Source organism: Grampus griseus, assembly GCF_964374135.1.
Source record: "Grampus griseus genome assembly, chromosome: 10".
NCBI classification, from domain to species: Eukaryota; Metazoa; Chordata; class Mammalia; order Artiodactyla; family Delphinidae; genus Grampus; species Grampus griseus.
Genome location: NC_139004.1, coordinates 2,095,804 through 2,120,675, shown reverse-complemented (window position 1 = coordinate 2,120,675; position 24,872 = coordinate 2,095,804). Strand labels below are relative to the sequence as shown.

At 51.0% G+C, this 24,872-nt stretch overlaps 1 protein-coding gene across 1 annotated transcript; it reads left to right on the top strand.

Moving 5' to 3' along the window:
• The first annotated feature begins 1,006 nt into the window (after nucleotides 1-1,006).
• Nucleotides 1,007-4,031, top strand: LOC309828802 (tubulin beta-2B chain). The gene is made up of 4 exons (XM_082664359.1): nucleotides 1,007-1,156; nucleotides 1,900-2,008; nucleotides 2,263-2,373; nucleotides 2,720-4,031. Exons 1-4 carry the CDS (start codon nucleotides 1,100-1,102, stop codon nucleotides 3,778-3,780), a joined length of 1,338 nt encoding a protein of 445 aa, XP_082520485.1. The 5' UTR covers nucleotides 1,007-1,099; the 3' UTR covers nucleotides 3,781-4,031.
• Nucleotides 4,032-24,872: the final 20,841 nt, after the last annotated feature.

The following is a 24,872-nucleotide window of genomic DNA, read 5'->3' as shown; positions in this document are numbered from 1 at the left end:
TGGACAGTCCACCCCGCGCGGCCGGCCACACCCACCCCATCCACTCCCAGGGAACAAAAGCCGACCCGCGGGGTGGAGGGGTCCTGGGTACCAGCCGGGGAGCTGTGGACTCTTGGAGAGGGTCGCGCAGGGCGGAGGAGGCGCGGAGGTCGCCCCAGCCATGGATGCTGCCGCCACAGAGAAGGGGCCCTTGGCAGGAGACAAAAGAGAGGACGCGCGGATGCTGGGGGGGGGGGGGGCGGGGCGGAGGGCACCCTGGGGCTCTTGGGCCTTAGGTGTCCAAGGTCACCGCCTTCAGACCCCAACAAACTGATCACACAGGACTTTCTCCTGGGGCAGCCTGTCCTCTCCCAAGACTCTGTGCGACCGAGGTTCGGCCGCAGGACAGCCGTTGGCCTCTAAGGGCTGGGGAAAGGGGCGGTGGTCTCACCAGGGAGGGTGGCTTAGGGGTCTCCGGCCCTGGGCGGAGGAGGGCCGCAATCCTCGCTGGTAGCGAAACCTGCGCCACCCCGCCACCCCTGACACCTGCCAGCACCCGGAGCACAGCGCTCTCCTTTCCGGCGCACCTGACACCCTCTCCACGGGCTCCAGTCCCCTGGCTCCCACCCGTTCAGTGCCAGCTCTCCCCCCAGACACCCGGCCTGCCACCCTGGTCACCCTCGCGTCGCCGCCCTCCGCCCTCGGTTCCGCCACCCACCCCGCAGTCGCAGGGCCCAGCTTTTCCACATCCTCCCCCCATCCTAGACAATGCGCACGCCCCCATCCTACCCCCGCAGCCCCCATGCCTCGCCCGTTCCGCAAGCCTGTGCTGATTGGCCGCGGGCCCGTGGTCCAGCCCCTTGGACGGTCCCTGGGGCCCGGAGCATTACGTCAGCGGGGCCTGGAGAGCGCTAGCCCGAAGGGGACTGGGGAGCTCGGGCTGGGGGCGCGGCCTGCGCGGGCGGCCCCACCCTCCTCGCATAAAAGGCCGAGCCCGCTGGGCGGACGCTCTCAGCCGGCTGGTTCCCGAGCGCGTTCCCGGTGACCCCGCAGTGGGTGTGTAGGCGGACGGACAGACTGACCAGACGCCGACCGGGGCCAGAAGCAGCGAGCCGGCACCATGCGTGAGATTGTGCACATCCAGGCGGGCCAGTGCGGCAACCAGATCGGCGCCAAGGTGGGCGCGGCGCCCGGGAGGGGCCGGGGTGGGGCCGGGGACGCCGGCCTAGCGCCCTTCGGGGTTGCGGGCGCTAGCGTGGTCCTGAGCAGGCCCGCGGCTCGCCAAGCGCAGACCTTCCCGGCTGCTTTGGGCCGCAGAGCGGGACGTGGGCCCGAGGCGACTTTCGGGGGGCATGGGGAGGAACCTCTCAACTTTCTGCTGTAACTCGTTTGGAATCCCGGTCCCCCGGCCTCCCTTTCCTCCCGGCTCTTCTCCTAGCCCGGCACGCGGGCCTGGAGAGCGCGGGGGTGTGTCCGCCGGGCTGTGTGCGCGGCTTTGCGGGCGGGGCCCCGACGCCAGGAGAATCGATTTGACGCGCTCGAACCCGAGTCGAGCTGCGGGGGGAGGGGCAGAGAGCGATCTTCCTGAGGTCTCTGGATGTGCTTTGAACCTAAAACCCCCCTCCTTCAGCCCCCTCCGGTCCCTGTTCCCCTGCCCGCCCCCTAGGCGCCGCTGGGGTCCCTGCGCGTCCGCCCCTCCCCGCCAGACCCCCGCCTCCTGCCGCGAGCAGCTGTTCGCCCGGGAAACGCCCAGTTTCAGTTCCGTGGCCTTGCAAAATGCAAGCCCTGCGCCTGTGCAGGTCCCGCTGCCTTAAAGCTCCTAGAGGTTGGGTTATCGGAACTGAGATGGGGATTTTCACTGTGAGTCGCGGCCTCTCTGAAGGGTGGGGCGTGGCTAAATGCAAGCTTTTTGTGTCTCAGTTTTGGGAGGTCATCAGCGATGAGCATGGGATCGACCCCACCGGCAGTTACCATGGAGACAGTGACCTGCAGCTGGAGAGAATCAACGTGTACTACAATGAAGCCACTGGTGATGGCCTTTACCCCTTCCCCTCTCCCCCGGGGACTGACCCCAGGGGTGTGGCCCCAGGGGAGGGTGGACTGGCGGATTTAGGATTCCCATCTTTCCCTGAGGTTTTCCAGCGGGCGCCCCTTTGAGAATCCTGTCGTCCTATGTCCTTTGTTTGGGGGAGACAATCAGCGCCTGCAAAAAGGAAGCTGGTTCCAGGCCCTCCTCTCCCGAGCTCTCTGCCTGCAGGTCTGAGTCCTGCTGTGTCCCCGCAGGTAACAAATACGTGCCTCGGGCCATCCTGGTGGATCTGGAGCCGGGCACCATGGACTCGGTCAGGTCTGGACCCTTCGGCCAGATCTTCAGGCCCGACAACTTCGTGTTCGGTGAGTGACTGCCGTGGCTGACGGCCTGGGAGGCACATTTTACGCTGGACAGCTCAGGGTGGAGCGGTGTGACCGCCTTAGAGTTGTACAGAGTATAGAGTTGTGTGTTGATTTTGTCTCAGTATACCCTAAAACAAAATGCCGTTCAACCTCTAATAGCCAGGTCCCTAACCCTCCTTATTTATAATCATGTCCACGACCAAATATTTTAAGGTCTGGCCATTTTAACGACAACCTGAAATAATCTGCTCGGAGCACTGACTCCCTGAGCTCTATTAAAGGGTTTAGGGAGAAAGGAATCGAAGGCAGTCATCAGGGACTTACGAAGACTCTTTCCCTCCGGCAGGCCAGAGCGGTGCCGGCAACAACTGGGCCAAGGGCCACTACACGGAGGGCGCGGAGCTGGTGGACTCGGTCCTGGACGTGGTCCGGAAGGAGTCAGAAAGCTGTGACTGTCTGCAGGGCTTCCAGCTGACCCACTCGCTGGGGGGCGGCACCGGGTCCGGGATGGGCACCCTCCTCATCAGCAAGATCCGCGAGGAGTACCCCGACCGCATCATGAACACCTTCAGCGTGATGCCCTCGCCCAAGGTGTCGGACACGGTGGTGGAGCCCTACAACGCCACGCTGTCCGTGCACCAGCTGGTGGAGAACACGGACGAGACCTACTGCATCGACAACGAGGCGCTGTACGACATCTGCTTCCGCACCCTGAAGCTGACCACGCCCACCTACGGGGACCTCAACCACCTGGTGTCGGCCACCATGAGCGGGGTCACCACGTGCCTGCGCTTCCCGGGCCAGCTCAACGCCGACCTGCGCAAGCTGGCCGTGAACATGGTGCCCTTCCCGCGCCTGCACTTCTTCATGCCCGGCTTCGCGCCGCTGACCAGCCGGGGCAGCCAGCAGTACCGCGCGCTGACGGTGCCCGAGCTCACGCAGCAGATGTTCGACTCCAAGAACATGATGGCCGCCTGCGACCCGCGCCACGGCCGCTACCTGACCGTGGCCGCCATCTTCCGGGGCCGCATGTCCATGAAGGAGGTGGACGAGCAGATGCTCAACGTGCAGAACAAGAACAGCAGCTACTTCGTCGAGTGGATCCCCAACAACGTGAAGACGGCCGTGTGCGACATCCCGCCCCGCGGGCTCAAGATGTCGGCCACCTTCATCGGCAACAGCACGGCCATCCAGGAGCTGTTCAAGCGCATCTCGGAGCAGTTCACGGCCATGTTCCGCCGCAAGGCCTTCCTGCACTGGTACACGGGCGAGGGCATGGACGAGATGGAGTTCACCGAGGCCGAGAGCAACATGAACGACCTGGTGTCCGAGTACCAGCAGTACCAGGACGCCACGGCCGACGAGCAGGGGGAGTTTGAGGAGGAGGAGGGCGAGGACGAGGCCTGAGCCCCGCGTGCGGCTGGACGTGGCCGGAGGCCCCGTGGCTGGAGGCCGGGAGGAGAGCGAGGGGGAGGGGGGCCTGCGGAAGGAGAGAAACATGGGCTGGGGTCACCGCGGCCGGGCGCTGGTTCACAGGTGCTCTTCACTGTTGCCCGTCCCTTTTTTTTTTCCTCTTTGTAATATTGATGACATCCATGTAACAGCTGAGATCTTTCTGAACTACTGTTGTAATGGCTAAAATCACATAAACGTTTGTGTCCTAATGGTGTCCTCTTTTCTGTCTCTTTATTATCAATTTAAATGTCACTTTCAGAACACATTATATTGAATCCTTCTTTCAGAAAAGCGAAGGGATGGGGAAAATCTCACATGAATTTACTGTTCAATGTGGTAAAACTGAACCAACCACAGTCACAGCCAATTTAGGAGGGGAGAGCAATCCGAATTTTAAGATGCCTTCAAGTAAATATGTTAGAGTTGAGAGATGCCTGCTTGAGAGCACACTGACTATTCTCATGGAGAAACGCTACTATACCTTTATTTCCTCTACAAATAGTTACTACATGCGCACAGCACAGAGAGTGGAAAGAAAGCCGCTCTTCCTCCTGTGTCTCGACGCATTTTCTTTCCCGGAGGGCAAGCATTCTTATATTGTTATCTTTCTTGCGTCCTTGCAGAAATTTTCCATGAGTCTTGAAACCTACTTAGATTATTCCCTTTTTCTTTCTTCACAGGTTATGATACCAATACTGTTCTGCTGCCTTTTTTCACTAAACAGTGTATCTTTAAAATACAGAGCGGCCGCCTCCTTTCAATGGATAAATAGTTCCCATTATGTCGCTGCGCCATATTTTATTTAACCAGTTCCCGACCACTGGACATGTAGGTTGCTTATGCTTTTATCTTATAGCGCCACAGTGAATAAGTCTGTGCATATATCATTGTGTGAAGTTCTCTAAGTGGAATATTCTGTCAAAGGGTATATGATACTGTGACATTTTAAGTTAATGAAATCCCCTGTACTTAGAAATCCCAACAGATTTATAAATTGTTAATAGACTAAAATTCTCAAGCAAGCTTTCTCCCAGCAATTATGTTTTTACTACATTACAAACTATTTGCACATTAACTACCTTTGGATTTATATGAAATTATAAATTCTGGATTACTGGAGAGTTTTACTTTTAATAGGTAAGCCACTATAATTTTCAGTTTATTGTGTTCCTACCATGCAGCTTTGAAATTTGGGATTTGAACCCAAGCCTGCCTCTAGACTTCAACTCAATCACCAAAGAAGCTGTGGGATTTTAACAAGTGACTTTTAGTAAAGATTATATGCTTCTGTGGGATCAGTTATACTTTGTCAAAATGTGCCAATGTTCTGCCTTAATCCGGGCCAGTCAGTTTCTCAGTTTGGGAAGAGCAGTGAAGTGTAAGTAATAAGCAAATGTGCAAAACATATTTACGTTCCCCTCTAGGAAGAAAAAAACACCAAGGAAACTGTAGGTTTATGATTTTTCTCTAATTTTTAGACAAATTCAAAATTAGAGAAAATATTCCTTTAAATCTGATCCTGTGTTCATTTCATTCTACTTGGTTCTATTCCCACTTAAGTGTGTGTTTTTTTTAAAGAAGAAAAACAAGGAGGAAGAGGAGGGGTGAAGAGGCTGAAGTATGAAAGCAGTTTCAAAGAAGAAGTGTGAGCAGCGCCGCTCTAAATAGTGTGAAAATAAGCTCATTCTACCAAATGCCCCCCAAGTGGGAATGAGGAGCGCTGCGCCTTCTGAATATTATACATCGTAAAACTAGAGCCAGTGATGCGGAGGGTCAAACGGGTCAGGAGCAGGGGATTCTGCTTTAATTTTCTACACTTAACAATGAACAGGCAGGTGCATTTCCTGCTGAGCTAGTGTAAAGCTTCCAACAACCTCGCTAAAGCGGAACATTGGTTTGAAGAGCTCTGATCACTCGGGGCAGCTGCCAGCGCCCCCTGGATCCCCCTTGGCCATGCCTTCCCACAACCTGTCAGACACATGATGGGTAACTTTGGAGACGAGAGGGAATCCTGCCAGGTGCCTCTTGGCATCCTGTAAGTGTCCTGCTTCTCTTTCCACCTTGTGAGAAAAGAGCTGACAGGAGGCACCCAGCAGGCCAGCCTGCCAGCCCGTCGGCACACCCACACATGCACACTGCCAGGGCTCGCTTCTGCATGAGTGGAACAGGGGTGCCAGACCGACCCGCCAAGCAGACGCTACAGGGCGAAGCTTTAGAAGCCCATTTGTATAAGTGCCTTGAAATGCACACATAGGAAAACACTGCAAAAGTAGGAAAATGCACAGAATAGCAGCTGAATTACGAGATACTTTTTGAAACTGTTCCTTTCGTTTGTCACGTTAGCGTTGTGTGATGGGATTTGGTAGTGGGGGTGATGGTGACGGTGTGTTTTCGACACCATTTCTACAAAGTGATTCTTCCAGCCCTCCCTGAGGTGCACCAGGAGGACATTCACTTCCGGTCAGGCATGGTACCCGAATTACGAGACCCACTGGGATGCGATGCAGGATTCTGAGGCTGGGGTTAGGGAGGGTGAGCTGGAGTCCCCCCAAGCGTCTGAGAAGGAACGGGAACCCCAACGTGCTCCAGCTTTGCCTGCACCTCTGCCTCAGCCCTGAGCTGAGCTCCCATTTCATCACTAACTGTGCTAGATTAATAGAAATTTGAGCTAAAAGTAACCTGAAGAGGTCATCTAGTTGGACTTCCTTATCTTGTAAGTAAGGAGACGGAGGCTCAGAGAACTTTGTCTCATTTCACAGAACTTTCTGTACAAATCAGATCTTGGACTCTGTTCTCTTCTCTAGAGCCGCACCTCCCAGGTCCTGCTGTTGACAAGGCCACACGAGGATCATGAAGGAGGGAAAGAGGAGTGTCCTGGCTTCAAGGAAAAACCCAGAGGTGTCCCTGGGTCCACACTCAACCTTCCCACATGGGCTGGGCACAGGGTCGAGTGTTTTGTCTCTGACGGGGTCAGTGTCAGGCAACGCTGCATCTCCTGATTCTAAAACACCACACGTATGTCCTACTGCAATTACGGTGGCAAGAAGAATACTCCATCGGGGGGTACTTAGGGTGAAAATGAGTGGGAATTCATGAATATTCCTTGGAGTACCGCCTTTTACACCATTTACACCGCCTTTTACCCCATTTTAGTTGTAACTTGCGTACTACACAACACTAGTTGACAACTGTAATGATGCTGATTTATTTCCAGTGTGTAAGAGAAATTCTCTTGCAAGGTCATGCTTTTCTAAATGGCTCCAAGTTGAGCCATTTACTTGAAAACAGACTCATTCCTACCTGTGCTTCTCAGAGGCGTTTTCTCCTACCTCCCTGACCCTTCATGCTTTTCTTAAGGCGTGCGTGCCGACACGTATGCAGAGAAGCTTAGCTTGCCGTCTATTTCACTCAAGATGCTGCACAGTCATGACACAAAATTCACCATTTAAAAGAGTACAAGTCAGTGGGTTTTAGTATATCCACAGAGCTGTGCAAGTATCACCACTGTGTGATTCCAGAACGTTTTCATCACCCACACCCACGTGCCGCCCCTCCGTTCCCCTCTCCCTCCAGCCCCTGGCAGCCACGAATCTGTCCCTACAAACTTGTCTTTTCTGGACATTTCATATACACGGAATCACACAACATGCGGTCTTTTGTGTCTGGCTTTTTAAATTCAGCATGTTTTCAAGGGTCATCCCTGTTGTCGCAGGTGTCAGTACTTCATGGCATTGTACGGATGAATAATATTCCACTGTGTGCATATGCCATCTTCTGTGTATCCATCCATCAACGGATGGACATTTAGGTTGCTTCCACTTTTTAGCTAGTAAGAATAATACTGCTATGAGCATTCATGCACACTTTTTTTGTGTGTGTGTGTTTTCATTTCTCCTGGGTCTATAACCAGGAGTGGAACTGCTGGGTCACGTGGTATAAAGTTATAGTCCTCGTGACTCCACCTAGGGATGTAGATGCCTTCAAGTTTGCCCAGGAGGCCAAGGTGGAATAGAGATCCGGTGAGCCTTAGGGTTTTCGTACTTGTGCATCTGTAGAGAGTCTTAGAAACAGAGGGAACTGTAGAGGTGGCACATGACTCCATCAGCTCATAAATTAGGAAACTAAGACTCCAAGTAAGCCATGTCCTCAGGTCACTCTGTCCAGTTGAGGCTGACGTTCAGCTCCTAGCAACAGTGGCTTAGAGTTATTTTTTTCCTCTAACTTAAAACAGTCTAGAGACACCCAGTCCAGGCCCTTAGCTCTACAATATCTTCTCTATGCTCCACCCATTGCTGCCATTGGCTTTCAACCTCGAGGTCTCCTTGGGCTGCAGGATGACTGCTGCAGCTCTGGTCATGGTGTCTGGGTTCTTGGCAAGAAGGGGGAAGGAGGGGGGTAGAGAGGCACCTTCTGGCTGAGTAAGCCACTTTAAAGACTTGTGCCAGGAGCCCCCTCCATGGCCTCTGCCTGCATTTCACTGGCCACGTTTTTTTTTTGCCGTGGGTGCAGAGAGAAGTAGGCTTTTAGACGCGCACACATTATCCCCCTGCCCCCGCCACCAACTCAGAGGTCCTTTTAGGAAGGAAGAAGTGGAGAATGGACACTGGATGGGTAACCAGAAGTTTCTCCCATAATCAGAGGGGGGGCTAAGGAGTGACATTAACCCCGATCTCTTAGCTCCTGCTGCAGGGCTCTCTGCAGACATGAGTTTGCAAAGTGTTTCATGCCAAGAGTTCCCATTTTCTAAAACAGGGAGCTGAAGACTGAAGCGAAGAAGATTCTTGATTCAAATTCCTGGATCGAAATGTTAACTCCTCTCACGTCAGGACCTTCCTAACCTTTAGTCAGCTGATGCCAGCACATACCCATGGCTTCCAGGGAAATTCCTTTCAATGATCTGTAGTGCAGTGGCCATGTCAGCTTGCACCCATGGGGAACGTTTGTTTGGCCAAAGCAGTGGGATTTTTTTTCATGAACGTGTTCAGTGTGACCTGCACACCTGGCCACTGAGGAGAATGAACCAAGGCGACTTGGGTGAATTGGGTGGGAGGAGAGGGTACAGGGCATACACGGGGCGTGAGCGGCTGGGGGCCACCTGGGTCACGGGGACAGCCTGCCCAGGAGGACGCTGGTACATGCCAGGGAACAATGCAAGTCAGTGTGCTGGAGGGCCAGCCGGGGCGGGGAATCTGTGGGACAGCCACTTCCAGACGCAGCGGAGACCCCGGGGGGACAGCTGAGAGGGACGCGCCTTCGGAGGCTAAGACGGGAAGATTCAAGCCTTGAGAAGGTCAGATCCTTCCAAGATAGTGCTCTGAAGAGCAAACTATACTGCAACGAGCCCGAATCAGGACAGCAACTGTTCAGCTTCGACTTTCTTTTAGATCTCTGGGCGGACAGGCATGATTTAGGGTCTCGTTTACAGGAAACGGGCAGGGAGTCAACATTTACCAAGTGCCGACTGCGTGCCAGGAATGTTACTGTGGAGACCACAGTGTAGAGGGGACACAGCTCTCGGTCACATCATTTACTAACTCCGGGATCTTAATGAGTCACTTCACCTCTGTAAATTCCTTTATAAAACCGAGTCCTTACCCTACTTGTACAGAGGGTTAAAGGGCATTAGCTACGTGTAGTGATAAGAAAGTGGTGACATATGCAGGATTTATTGAACATGTAGGTTACATATTTGTCTCATTTCATCCTCTCAGAGATGCTGTACAGTTTAGGTGCTTTTCACTGTGTCCAAAATCAATTCAAAATTTACTTACAAAAGGGGTAAGGTTGGGAGACTGTTGGCTCACATAATTTAAAAGCCCAGCGCAGACCTTTCTGGCTGTCTCGTGGCTGCATCTGGAGCCTCTAAATAAGTTTGCAGAGCGTTGTCCTCCTCTGCTGCTCTCCTGGCTCCGCAGTTTTCCGTTGGGTTTCACGCTGAGGCAGGGTCTCCCCACCGAGTGGCTACTTTAGGTTCATTCCACCCTATTCCTAGAGACTCAGAGAAAAGAAGAACCCAGACTGGCCAGACAGATGTTGTGTGCCCATCCCTGGGTCAGTCATGTGGTCAGAGAAAAGCAATGCTGGTTGACTACCCTGGACTACCTGTCGTCCTGTGAGGTGGGCGAGTATGGGCCACGTGCCTGGCAGTCTCATCCTTCCTTAGGGAACTGACCATTCCTGACAGAACTCGGGTTAAGTGACTTGCCCCCAAATCATTCAGCTCTAAGTGGAGGACCTGTGTATAAATCCCAGGGTTTTCTGACTCCAAAGTGCGTGATGTTATATATAGTTTTAAGAGATTAAAAACTAAGAAAAACAGATTTATCCACAATATTTACCAATTCAGGTCACTTCATCTTTGTGGGTGGATCACATCTCCTTCTGCCTGAAAAACTTCCTTTACGTTTCCTGTAGTGCAGACCTGCTGGCCATGAACCTCTCGGCTTTTGTTTGGCTCAAAAAGGTATTTTGCCTCACTTTTCAAAGATATTTTCACTGGATATAGAATTCTAGGTGGACAACTTGTTTTCTATCAGCACTTTAAAGACATAATTCTATGGTCTCCTAACTTGTGCTGTATGAGACATCACCAATAATTATCAACCTTGTTTCCCTGTATGTAATGTTTTCTTTTTCTGTCTAGCTGCTTTTAAGATGATTTCAAGATAATCACTATTTTCCAGCAGTTTTAAGGTGATGTGCCTTGGGGTGCTCTCCTCTTTTTTATTCTACTTGGAGTTTCTTGAGCTTCCTGAATCTGTGAGCTTACAGTTTCATCGAATTCATAAAATTTTCGACCATAATTTCTTCAAATATTTTTCCATCCCCCTACTTTATTCTGAGATTCCAACTGCATGCATTTTAGACTTCTTTTTTAAAAAAATTTATTTATTTTATTTTTGGCTGTGTTGGGTCTTTGTTGCTGCGCGCGGGCTTTCTCTAATTGCGGCAAGTGGGGGCTACTCTTTGTTGCATTGTGTGGGCTTCTCATTGCGGTGGCTTCTCTTGTTGTGGAGCACGGGCTCTAGGCGCGCGGGCTCCAGTAGTTGTGGTGTGTGGGCTCAGTAGTTGTGGCTCGTGGGCTCTAGAGCGCGCGCTCAGTAGTTGTGGCACACGGGCTTAGTTGCTCCGCGGCATCTTCCTGGACCAGGGCTCGAACCAATGTCCCCTGCATTGGCAGGTGGATTCTTAACCACTGTGCCACCAGGGAAGCCCCATTTTAGACTTCTTGACATAGTTTCACACTTTACTGATAATCTGCTCATTTTTTGTTCAGTCTTTTCTCTGTGCTTCAAGTTTTGACTGCTGTACCTTCGATTCACTGTTCTCTGCTGTTAATCTCATACAAGTATTTTTCATCTCATACGTATATTTAATTTCTAGGAGTTCTATTGGTGTTTTCTAAAAATCTTCCATTTCTCTCCTCTTCGTGTTCATGTTTTCCTCTACCTTCTTGAGTGTATGGAGCATATGATACACTAACTGCTTTATGGTCCTTGTCTGTCATTTCATTATCTTTGTCATTTCCAGATGTATTGCTATAATTGTTCCTTCTCGGGGTTACGGGCCATATCTTCCCACTTCTTTGTATCTTTTGATTGGATGCCAGACATTGTGACTTTCACGGTGTTACTGCTGGATTCTGTTCTGGTCCTTTAAATGTTCTGGGGCTTTGCTCTGGTGCACAGTTACGTTACTTGGAATCAAATGGGTCCTTTGGAAACATGCTTCTAAGCTTTACGAGGGTAAATCCAAAGTAGTCTTTGATCCAGGGATAACTTAACCCCACTATTACAGCAATGCCCACGCGTGACGAGGTGTTTCCAGTCTAGCTAACAGGAACACAAATCACTCCCAGCCCTGCATGAGCTCTAGGAACTGTTTTGTCTACTGCTTTCCGGCAGTTTCTCCCCCGTTCTTGAGCAGTAGTTTCCGACCTTACACGTGCACGTTTGTTCTCAGCCAAAGACACGAGAGGCCCTCTCTGCAGAGCCCCAGAGCTCTCTCTGTGACGCTCCTTCCTCTTCTGTTTTCTGCCTTGTGCCCCTGCCTGACTTGGGCCCTCTGAATTCTGATGTCTCGGTCCTCAGCTCACGGAGACCACCGAACCCTGTTGGCTTCCACTTCCCCCCGTCCCCACTGCAGCCTGAAAGCTGCCTCCAAACCGCCAGCTGGGGCAATCCCATGCTAACTTCATCTCCCTTTCCTCAGTGGCCATTGACCGCCTGGTGTCCAACATCTTGAGAACCACTGTTTCATATATTTTGCCCAGGTTTTTAGTTGCTTCCGTCAGGAGGGTAATCCAGTTCCTGTTGCCCCATCTTGGCTGAAAGTAGGATTCCTCTGTCCATTTCCTTTTGATTAAATGGTGGGGTTATTTCCCCTTCCAACTACTAATTCTCTTACGGCAGTACCTGTCCTGTGTGTTTGCTCTTGTATGCCTTTGAGTTTGGACTTCATTTATGATTTTTCTTTCGTTTTACTTTTTTTCTCACTTCTTTCACCTATTTAGAAATTTTTTCCCCAAGAATCTCATTTCAGAGTTTTTGTAACTTTAATGCATTTTCTTTCATGTCTGTTATCCTTTGCTTGATATTTTTCTCTTTTAGATAATTTGAAATTTTAGGTTAGTTTTCATCCATTTGAATCTGTTGTGTTTTTGGCATACTTATCTGTAGAGACATTATTCTGCTTATAATTCTCCTTGCTTTTATTAATAATTTTGTATGAGATTTGAGCACGATTTTTTTCTGTTGCCCTTTTTAAAGCGAAATGGGTTTTCCTGTAGTTTTAGGCATAAAAGAAAGGCCAGGATAGTTTTAAGAGCTGCATGGCTCTATTCCTCCCCCTTGTGTTGTTTTCAGAAAGTGATTTTTTTTTTTTTTTTAATCAGCTTACTTTCTGAGATCTGCTCCAATCAGTCTCCCTCCCTCATTTTTACCAGGACCTTTTCTTTCCTTTGATGCTGTTAATCCCATCTTCCATATTATGGACTCTGCTTCCAGCAGCTTTTCTTACTATAAGGCTAGTTCTGAAAGAGAGATTTGATTTTTTAGTTTGATTAGGGTCAGTTTCTTGGCCTGTTTTTGATGGGGGTGGTGATAGAAGACGGTTGAGGGAGACTCAAAGCTGTGACCCCGCCACCGTCTTCCAAGGACCCTGGGATCCAGTCATTTCTGAAGTCTCGCTTCTATTTCATCATCCATTTACTTCGACAAATAATCTTTGGGCACCTGCCCCGTGACACTGTGCTAAGGATACAGATAGGAATAAACACACTCCAGCCTTCAAGGAGTTTCCAAGCCGCTGGGGAGACAAATAGAAGCACAATTAAGTGCAACCAGGGGTAGCTGCTGTAAAGATGCCATGGAAACACGGAGAAGGCGTCAACGCACCCTCATTGATTTGAAATCAGGCCAATTTCCATAGAAAAGCAACATTTACATCCCCCCAAACTGGAAGGTCTAATGTGACTCACATATTAATGAGAATCAGGGCTCTTGTAGGAGACAACGGGCTGGTTTAAACGATAGCTCTTGAAACAGCCAAGCTGTTATCATAGAAAACGTGGCTGTATAATTAGTGCCGTTTCCTGCACAGAGCTGCGTGCTTCTCACCATCACCATGAGCCTGGCCTCCCTGGCTTTGTTCTCCTCTTCCCCCAGCAATCCTGACAGGTGTCTGGGAAGGAGCAGGGTGGCTGTGCTTGCTGTAGATGCTATCTCCTGCTCTTGGTGGCAGACACCCCAGACTGTAGCTTTCTGTCCTTCGGCGGAAAGGAGTCCTGCACTGAGTCCACCTGCATTCCTGACCCGTGCCGAGCCTCCCCGGCCCAGCCCCTCCCATCACCCCCGGAGGCCCACAGGCTGGCTCCCTGGCTGGCATTTCACACAATCGTGCCCCTTTGTTTGGATATTTCTCAGAAAAAGCCAGCGGGTGGATGTGAGTGCTGGCACAGGAGAGGGCAGGCTGCCATGCGCCCAGCTTCCGCCCACAGCAGTCTTTGTGGGCAGATCTTCATTACACGGCACCGATGTGCGCGTCTTGCGAATGAAATTTTTTGGTTGTTTTTGGGTTTTTCAGTGTTGAATCTGGTATTCAGTTGTGCAAAGGTTAAGTGAGAGATTTTGAGGAGACGTATATGTGGTTATGCTTGGAAGCCAGCAGCATCTCCACGTGCGATGTCTTCCTAGAGGTCCAGGAGCTCAGAAGCAACCCGAGGCCAGGAGGCGGGAGAGGGATGGTGTAAGCAAGGCCTTCCCCGTGTCAGCCTCAGCGACAGCATCCAGGAGGGGAGCCCGCTGAGGGCAAGCACCGCCCAAAGCTTTCGACCCAAAGTGGGGGCAGGGAGCGGACAGGAGTGTGGGAGAGACGGGGTCGGCGGCCCCACCCCCCCGGCCACCCCTCCACCAGCTGCCTTGGCTCACGGCCAGGCCTTGAGGAGGTCACTGCAGGGCCAGCGCTGCTCCTGGCTTCTAGGGATTCAGCGACACCCCGACTCGTCATACAGGGGAGGAGTTCCCTTTGCCAGATAAAGTCTGTAAGATGAGGTTAGAAAGTTCCTGGAGGAAATGAGAAATTCTAGGGGTTGGAAGCAGAGGACTTCCAACCTCCGAGAGGCTCGTCCTAACTCGACCGTCTCCCACGTGGGCTCCCTCCCACCTCCCCTTCCTGGCTTTGACGCTGCCTGAGATGGTCGCCAACCAGACACGCGTGGTCATCCGGGCCGCCGTGGACCAGGGACGGGTCTCCTCTCTCTCTCACCCCCGCCCCGGCGGTTCTGTTCTGTCCCCTCAGTTACCCCCAGACCACTGAGGTGAAGGCACCTCCCCGTGGGGGCTTCTTGGACAAAGCCTTCAGGGGCGTCTCTCCTGCAGGTCTCAGGCCCTGGCCTGGCACCCCTCCCCCACCCCTGCCCACATCTCCTGTCCTGTCCAGCCGTCCTCGCTCACAGCTCATTGTCTGTGATAGCTGTGTCCTTCAGTGAGGTCCATGTGTCCCAGGGACACGGGCCAGACTGATCACACTGCAGACTGTGGGACTCAGGGGGGCCCCTCGGTTCCTGGGAACATGTCTGCCCACAGTGGCATGGATGACCAGCTTCTTTTCATGTCCTCGCTTTCTTCACCCACTTTTAGACCTTCACTGTGTCTCTGGCTCCTCTGAGCCTTTAGCGTGTACGCCCAGCAGGAAGTGACCAGAAATCTTGTGCTGTCGGAGCGCCAGGCAGCTCTGCCACCAGGGCCCGGGTGCAAGCACGTGTCATTCCGCTTACAAGCTGCGGGAACTGGGCAGGTACTTAATGCCTCCGGGCTTTCGTTTCTGCGCCTACGAAACAGAAACGGTTGCTATGCTTGCCCCGGGGGTCACATACAGACGCGGGCCCTGGAACAGCGCCTGGTACGCGGCAGCACCTGATATTACCATCCGTGGTCATTGCTGTTGTTGGTAACATTCGAGGTGGTGGTGAGAACTGTCACCTCCTGAACATGGCGCCCTTCTGGAAGCCCTGGCCTTCTCTCAGGAGGCACAGCTGGTACCCAGGTCAGCGAGCAGGAGGTGGTGACACCGCGCACTGGGCGAGGAGGGGAGTGTGGAAACACTCTGGACGCTCCCCAGGTGTGACGCTGAACCATACGAAATCGCTGGGGCCCGGGGAGAAAACCCCAGATTTCTGTTAATGTGACCCCACGTGTGTCCTGAGCAGTGGGGTCTCCCAGGCTCATCACAGGGGCAAGAGTGTCTGCGTCCCCAGGGGCTCCTCCAACTTTACCTGCCGGCTCTTCCCCGGGGAGCTCGTTAAAATGCAGATTCTGACTCAGTCCGTCTGGGGTGGGGCCCGAAATCCTACACTTCTAACCTGCGCCCAGGGACGCACTGCTGCCCCACCGGCCAGGGAGGGGCAGGGCCCCTGGATGATGTCGGTGGGTGTTGAGTTCTAGCTGCAGAGATCCCAGAATAAATGTTTTCCTTGCAGCATTAGCATATTAAAAACACGATAAGACAAGGGGGTAGCAGAGTCTCTAGCAGCGTGTCACACTTCCACACCACCTGCTTGAAGGGGTCACAGTCTACCCATTTTGCTGCCAGCCCACGAAGCCTATGCAAAAGGACGCTTTTCTTCCCTTTCCTCACTGACCACTCACTGCAGACATTTACTGAGCGCCTCCACGTGAGACAGGCTGGGCTGCCGAGCGTGGGAAAATGTCTCAGTCTTTCGGCATCCACACCTTTTTGCTGAACTGCATTTTGGTGTAAGCGCTCTGCCACCTGGCAGGGACTCCTGCCTGTGGAGATGCCTGTGGATGTGACCTGCTTCCAGGCCCTTCGCCCTGGTTGCCCTGCCCAGGCTAGAGACTGCTGAGGACTGGAAATGCTCCAGGGGCCTGTGCGTCATCCAGGTAGGTGACCTTTCACAGCCCAGCTGTTGGGACAGCATCCATAAACCTGTCCTGACCGACACCAAGCAGGCAGAGGTGGGGACAGGACCGACAGCCCGTCACATGTACAGAAAGAGAGCTGGCCAGGGCCTTAGCTCTGCTTCCCCCTGGAAACCCCTCAGATTTGGATATAATGAGAGGAAAAGGGAATTCAGATGCTCCGCAGCTTCTAAAACTAGTTCTGTCTTGCTTCACCGAATGTTTGGAGCAGCTAATCTTCACTGATTTTGGCAGCTTTGTAGCCATTTCACTTTTATGCCCCTGAATTGCTAAAAATCACTTCTTTCTTTTTATGAGAAAAGGGTTTTGGAAAATATCTTATTTGCTTGCTCTTCTCTTGAAACCCTCCATTCACAACCTCCACACCCATTCAAAAACCACACACATGGAAACACAAAAGACCCCAAAGAGCCAAAACAATCTTGAGAAAGAATGAAGCTGGAAGAATCATGCTCCCTGACTTCAGACTATACTACAAAGCTACAGTAATCAAAACAGTATGGCACTGGCACAAAAACAGACACATAGATCAATGGAACAGGATAGGGAGTCCAGAAGTAAACCCACACACTTATGGTCAAGTAATCTACAAAAAAGGAGGCAAGCATATATAATGGAGAAAAGACGGCCTCTTCCATAAGTGGTGCTGGGAAAACTGGACAGCTATATGTAAAAGAATGAAATTAGAACACTCTCTAACACCACAGACAAAAATAAACTCAAGATGGATTAAAGACCTAAATATAAGATCAGAAATCATAAAACTCCTAGTAGAAAACGTAGGCAGAACACTCTGATATAAATAACAGCAATATTTTTTTGGATCTGTCTTCGAAAGGGAAGAAAATAAATGCAAAAATAAACAAATGGGACCTAATTAAACTTAAAAGCTTGTGCACATGAAAGGAAACCACAGACAAAATGAAAAGCCAACCTACTGAATGGGAGAAAACATTTGCAAACGATATGACTAATAAAGGGTTAATATCCAACATATATAAACAGCTCATACAACATAACATGAAAAAAATCAAACAACTCGATTAAAAAATGGGCAGAAGACTTGAACAGACATTTTTCCAAAAAGGATATTCAGATGGCCAACAGACCATGAAAAGATGCTCAATATCATTAATCATCAGGGAAATGCAAATTAAAACCACAATGAGATATCACCTCCCACTGATGATGTCTCATGATGCCAAAATGGCTATCATCAAAAAGAACACAAATAACAAATGTTGGCAAGGATGTGGGGAAAAGGGAATGCTTGTACGTCGGTGGTGGGAATGTAAATTGGTGCAGTCACTGTAGAAACAGTATGAGGTTTCACAAAAAACTAAAAATAGAACAACCATTGGACTGAGCAATTCCACTCCTGGGTATAGATCTGAAAAACAAAAACTCTAATTTGAAAAGATACATGCACCCCAATGTTCACAGCAGCATTATCTACAATTGCCAAGAAATGGAAGCAACCTTAGTATCCATCAACAGATGAATGGATAAGGAAGATGTGGGGTGTGTGCACACATGTGTGTGCATGCGCACACACGCGCGCACAAACACACACACACACACACATGGAATACTACTCAGCCATGAAAAAGAATGAAACTTGGCCATTTGCATTACCCTCTGCCTAAACCATCAAGAAACATAAACAAATAAGTGTGGCTGTGGCCAGTAAAACTTAACTTATAGCACCTTTTTTGTAATAAACTTTTTGTAAATGACTGCTGACTTCTGCTCTATTACATTAAAATCTATTGGTCTATCTTGCACTTGGAATGGATGATTTTGACCATGCAGATGCCCTTAAAGGGTTTTAGGGACCCCCAGGGGGTCACTAGATCACACTTTGAGAACTATTGCTCTAATATTCTTGTTACACAAGGTAATAAGTTTCTTAAGATGAAAGCTACCTTCAGTTGGACCTTCTGTTTCTTGCAGCCAAAAGCAACTTTGCTGATAAACTACTAGGTAGTTTCTCAAGCCAGAAATCAGAAAACCAGCTTCTATCTTGGATCCTGGGAAATGGCAAAGCCCACCACATTTCATCCTACCAGTTTGCTGTGCCGGCAGGAGAGGAGAAATTGCAGATGCATGTCCAGACTTGGGAGGTCCCAAGAGCCCCCAGGAGCCTTGCTGGGCCCCGGAACATTGCAAGAGAGCTTCAGAAAGCTTCCGTGTTTTAACTGGGAGGAGCATATGTAGCTGGGAGAGAGCCAGGAGAACCAAAGAGACATTGTTTAGACAACAGGTGTATTAGTCAGGGTTCTTCAGAGAAGAACCAACAGAATAAGGAATTGCGGGCCAGGGAAGTCCCACCACCCGCCATCTGCAAGCTGGAGGTGCAGGAGAGCTGGTGGTGTGGATCCAGTCTGAGTCCAAAGGCCTGAGAATCCCGAGAGTCGATGGTATAGGCCCCAGGCTGAGGGCAGAAGAAGACTGATGTCCCAGCTCAACAGTCGGGCAGAGAGAGCAAATTCTCCTTCCTCCATCTTTTTGTTCTATTCAGACCTCCGAAGGATTGGGTGACGCCCATCACATTGGGAAAAGCAGTTTGCTTCACTCACTTTGCTGATTAAAATGCTGATCTCGTCCAGAATCACCATCCCAGACACACCCAGAATCACAAATGGGACCTACCTGGGCACCCTATGGTCCAGTCACGTTGACACATACAATTAACTGTCACAACGGGACCAGGAGGGTAAGTCAGCACGAACTCTCTCCTGGGGGACGACGGGATGTGGGTACGCGAAAGGTGTGAGCGTGGGTAGATGACAGTGAAAGGGGAGAGCAAGACCCCCTCTCTGGGATGCTCTAGCATCACATATTCCGGCCCTAATGTGGAACCAGCCTCAGAGAGGAGAGGGGAGGATGAAACCCCCAGTTGACAGAGGGTCTTCTGAATTGACAAAGATTAACCTACGTCGACTAAGTTGAGGTTGTCTTTTCCGCCAAACAGAGTCGGGGGCTCTTGAGATAGAAACTAAGGTTGATTTTAGAAAATTTAGGAAACTTTAAAACATTTTAATAAACATACATTTTTAGTTTATGTGCTAAAAATTCATCTTCTCTAACAATGGACATCATCAAATTCAAAAATTTTGCCAACCTGAAGAAAAATGATCTCACTCTCATTTTGTTTATATTTCCTAATCATCAGCGAGGATAAGTACCATTCGTATGTCACTGGAGGCATTGTTTTTGAATCCACTACGGTGCTTTTGAACCCCATGCAATTAATGTTCACGAAATAGGACGCTCGAGGATCTGAAGAGAACCCACGGGCACAGAAACGGGCGCTGCTACTTCTACCTTTAAACTGAGTGGATTTACAGTTTGTCCGACATTAAGTAGACTGCTTACGGGACGAACTCTTCCAGTTCAAGCTGACCTCTGTCTTTGTGTGCCCTGCTCACCATGGATACTGAACTTTGTTCCAACACGCACCCCTCCTTGCCCACCTTCCTGCTCCCTCCGTCAGCACCTGCTGGGGCCAAGGCCACGGCCCCAGGCTGTGTTCAGGATTCTGCTACTTCCAAAGCCTGCCTTCTCTTTCCCAACATTCTAATGAGAGCAACACGCACTTCTCTGAATCTAGATTCCACATGCTGAGGCAAGTCATTCTCCATGCTGTGCTATTTCTTCTCTATTAAACAGCCTCCATCTGCTTGCCTGCGGGGGTCATACTCATTTATAAGTTACTTTTATTAAAAACAAGATGCTACACGGGATAAAGAAGGCTGCCTCAAGTCTCACCACTGTAACGCAAGAGTTTCTTTCTTTTTTTTTAATTTTAGTGTCTAATCCTTCCTCAGCAACAGACTTTTACATGTTGATAATGCTGTATCGTTACCTAAGTATTTCCCTTGTAAGCACTGGACATCCATCTGCTATGTTTAGTCTACAAACATGATAAATCATAAAAACAATGGTATTACAAATTTGCATAATCCTTGGTTGTTTGTAAAATTCAAATATCATCACATCTCTTTATTTTCCTTTTTTCATTTATTTATTTTTCATTTACTTATTTATTCATGTGTTTATTCAACAAATTATTTATGGTGCTGGGCAATGGGGGTTCACCTATAAATAAGACAGACACTGTCCCTGCCCTTAAGAACCCCACAGTCTGGGAGGGGAGACAGACCCCATCGTGTGATTTCCATGCATTTACCCACTTGAGTCAGGCATTCATGTTGTATTTGCACGAGCATCAAAACAGAGAATACCTGTTTTTGAAATGATTTGCTGTTCACATACAAGTGGCCAGAAGAGTGGCTGTCCTGTGTGTGTTTTAGCTGATGGAGTCATTTCCTCAAGGCTGTAATAAAAGCAGAACCGTGAAAGGTACCTGAAGACTCGCCATCCACTCCTGGGGTTTAATCTCCAGATACCACTCCCGCCCTCCTACTGCGGCAGGACGGCCAGTCAGATAAAAACGCTCTTTTCAATGAGAAAAACAATTAAGCACTGAATATGTGAGAACAAGAAAAAGCGAGATAAGAATAGGACACGCCAGCCGGCTTTGCGAGACGTATTTCTAACGGGTGGATGCAGCTTTCTCACCAGAGTCCATCCTCTCTGGACTCTTCCACGTTAATAAGGAAGTCGGCGAGACAGTTAAGAAACTACCACTTATTCTAGTTTAACTCTAGGCCCGTTATGAGGAAAACTGTTTCACGTCTCAGGCCTAGAACTAATCATTAACCCTTGAAAAAACTTATTTAAAAAATAAAACTTAAAGCCTACAAGCTGAAAGGAGGGCAGCCAGCCCTAACCCTAGGATGCCTTTCGCTAATTTCAACCGTTATTAATGTTCCGCCCACTTTGTGACACTGGCTTGTGCGTATATTTTTTGCTGAATTATTTGAACACAGATTACAGGCATCACAACACTCCCCCTAAAGTGTCAGAGCACACCTCCTGAGGACAAAGACACCCTCTCCCACGACCGCCGTGCTGCTACCACACCCGGGAAGCGTGTCACCAGCTCCCAGGCTCACCTAACATGCAGCTGCGCTGCCCAGGCGTCGTGTGCCGGCTGGAACAGGCTGCCGGCCCTGCCGCCTGGGCACTGAGCCCTGCCTCCACCCTGTCCACTGCCTTCCAGAACCAAAAGCCCGACGTGGGGATGAGGCTGTCCGGAGACGTGCCAGGCACCTTTGCCCAGCAGCTCAGACCCCTGATGCGGACGCCTCCCCACGCCCGCGTCACCGAGGCCACGTCCCGACCCCGTTGGCTGAGCTGATGGGCCACCCTGACCCGGCCCGCGCTGCAGCTGTGCAGGCGTATTTCAAATGGCAAGTGAAGATGTTAATCTTGCATCACAGGACTGGACACAGACATTCCGACCTCCGCCTGCACAGAACGCTGCCGAGAAAAACGGCTCTCAGCAGCAACGCCCGGGAGCTCCCATTTCACTAACATTTACGTCAGCAGAGAGGTGCTCGGAACAGCAAAGGCGCTTCAGCTTCGTAGAAAAGGGTAAGGAAATGCTCTGTATGGAGGAAGATCAAACCGTTGAAGGCGGAGGGAGACGCTGCCCCGTTCTCCTGTCCCTCGCCTATCTCCCCCCTCCCCGAGCCTGTCCCAGTATCAGCGCAGGGGTTCAAATTCCTGAGGTCCCAGCGGCCACCTGCAGGGACCATCACAGGGCAAGCACGATGACAAAGACTCAGGGCCAGGATGACGGCCCCGTGGCACAGACACTTGCTGGCCCTGGTCACCTGCAGGTCAGGGCAGGATGAGGGCCCTGCAGGGCCGCTGCCCGCTGCCCGAGGGGAAGAGGTCCTGGGGTCAAGGGCACAGGCTCTTTGCGGCGCCGGCAGAGGGAGCCTGCTGTGAAGACAGAACGCCTGAGGGAAAGGAAAGGCAGGGAGTGAATGAAAATAGGAACAGGCTCACTGTTCTGACAGGCCAGACGCTCAATGAACGTGGTCCTTCAGTGAGAAGGAGTATCTTGTTGGACATTTAATCCCACCGGCAAGCTTTGGGCTTTCTGTTTTTGCCCACGGTAACGCCCCAACAAAGGGCTGCAGCCTTGCTGGTGCAGGAAAAGAGGGGAAGAGTGGACACTGGATGGACCACCCCCCTTCCTTTCACGCAGACGGTCCTGCGGGCTGTGTGGTGGTTACCTAGGAAACAGCGTGGATGTGAAACTCCAGGAAATGCGTGGTCAGGCGGCAGGAGATGCAACTGATTTCTTTTTTTTTTTTTTTTTGCGGGCACTGCGTGATGCCAGGCCATTTTCTTAACCCCTCTGCACCAGTTTCCTCATGTCCGAGGAGGAGATCAGATCTACCTTGTGTGTGTGCGAGTGTGCACGAGCACGTGTGTGTGTGTAAGGCGCCTCGGCCGGCTGGTGGACACAGGGGGAGCTCAGTGTGGATGCTTTCCTTTCTATGCCCACTCACCAGGCACCACTGAATAACTGGGACGCAGATCTGGTAGAGAAACAGCTGAGGTGATACACGCGAAGAGCAGGCACTGTGAACTGGGCCTTGCCCTCTCCACCGCTGGGGACCTTCCGCCACCATACGAAGGAGCATCACTAACCTGATGGGTGACAGACTGCTGGCCCAGCTGATGTCACGCTGACAGCCAGACAAGACAGCGAGTCACTGGACCAGCGAGCCGCCGACCGCCAGCCCTAGTGAAGTTGCCCAGGACACGGGGCCCCAGAGGGACTGGCCCTGGACAAATCGCACTCAGCCACCCCTCAAACCTGGCTTAATAATAAGTGCCTTGTCTTAATCCATCAAACCTGAGGGCGGTTAGTTACAGAGCAAAAGATAGCAGAGGGGCTTCCCTGGTGGTGCAGTGGCTGAGAGGCCGCCTGCCGATGCAGGGGACACAGGTTTGTGCCCCGGTCTGGGAAGATCCCACATGCCGCGGAGCGGCTGGGCCCGTGAGCCATGGCCGCTGAGCCTGCGCGTCCGGAGCCTGTGCTCCGCGGTGGGAGAGGCCACAACAGTGAGAGGCCCGCGTACCGCAAAAAAAAAAAAAAAAAAAAAAAAAAAGATAGCAGAGATAATCACTATTACTAGGGCTTTCTTCCCGAGATGGCCATATTCCCCAGAATCCCCTCACCAACATCCTGTTCCCTACACCTGGCTGCCAGCATGCTGAGAGCCAAGGAGAAGCCTGGGGGTTCAGAATTCAGTAGTAATACTCACCACATCCCCTGAATAAATGAGGGCCAACTACAAAGTCTGGGCGGGGGGCACGGTGTCCACACAGAAGACTGCCCTCACTTCTGACAGGTTCAAGTTTGAGGGGTTCCCCAAACCACCCTCAGTTTCAATAATCTGCCAGAAGGACTCATAGAACTCACTGAAAGCTGTTCTGCTCCTGCTTATGGTTTATCACAGGGAAAGCACGTGGGTTAAAATCAGCCGAGGGGGGAGAAACATGGGAGGTCCCCGGAGTGTCCGACAGAGGGCCAAGGGCCCAGTGGTCCTCTCCCCGTGGGGACATGGACACATTAAGCCCCTGCCGTCGATGTGAGACCACACACACGGAGCATCGCCCACGAGGTCGATGACCTGAACCTGTGAGCCCGCAGTTCCTACTGGGGCTTGACCACCTCCCGGCCTACCCAGCAGCCTCTTGCCTCAGCTCCTCCTGGACGCTGAGGCCTTTGGTCTCTAGTTCCTGGGAGGTCTCACCTGGTACCATGTGGCCCAGAACCCCAACTGCAAGTCACTCCTTAGACATTCAGTGGCCAGAGCCCCCCAAGCGAACAGCGCACTCATACCAGGCAGGACATTCCAGGGGCCTGGAAGTCACCTCCCGGCAGCCGAGGGAAGAGACCAGACCTCTCCTGGGTGAGATTAATTCTCCACCACACAGGCCACCCCTGGCTTTTGGCCAAGGCTCTCTTACAGCAAAGCAGTCATCTTTGAGCATCTATACTTGATATAGTATTTATCAGACTGAGCAATAGGAAACCACCCATCGATTTATCCTACAAGGCCGGTACATATATTTCCATCTTTCTGTACTAAGTTGATTACTCTTCTCCCCTCGTGATAAACTTGTACAGAACTATGCAGCATAAAAATGAGCTGACAGTTGGGTCAACCCAGTTCTTCCCCAAGCCAGTCATTTTATTACGTCCTGAATAGGCTCTAACTCCATTTCTCACTATATTTGATCATCAACATCAGTATTATCGTCAGACGTGTTTACATAGGGTGGTTGAGTCCCACCAACAAGGCCAGCGTCGCCCCCGTATCACAGTGTGGCAGCCTGACAAGCGAAAGTCGAAAGGTTACACTTCATCAGAGTCCCACTGAGTCATCGACAATGGGACCAGGGCATCATCACAACCTACAACGCTCCGTGAGTGATGCCACCCAGTTCTGTAGGCTTCCACTCGACCATTCCGGTTCCAAAAGCAAGCGTGGTGTCGGCAACAGACAGCCCCACCCTCTCAGGCAGCCGGTGTACCCGGGCTAAGCGCCTCCACCATCTCGTGTTCCGAGTCTCTCTCAAGGCACCAACATAACGTTGGCTTTCCTTCACTGCACAAACCATCTACTTACTCACTCCTTTATCCTCAGCTCCCGTTCCACATTTATCACC

Bases quoted from the DNA above. Each gene is read 5' to 3' on its own strand.
- LOC309828802 (XM_082664359.1), top strand. From the start codon at position 1,100: ATGCGTGAGATTGTGCACATCCAGGCGGGCCAGTGCGGCAACCAGATC. The intron at 2,009-2,262 runs GTGATGGCCTTT...GTGTCCCCGCAG, and splicing joins GTACTACAATGAAGCCACTG to GTAACAAATACGTGCCTCGG. The intron at 2,374-2,719 runs GTGAGTGACTGC...TCCCTCCGGCAG, and splicing joins GCCCGACAACTTCGTGTTCG to GCCAGAGCGGTGCCGGCAAC.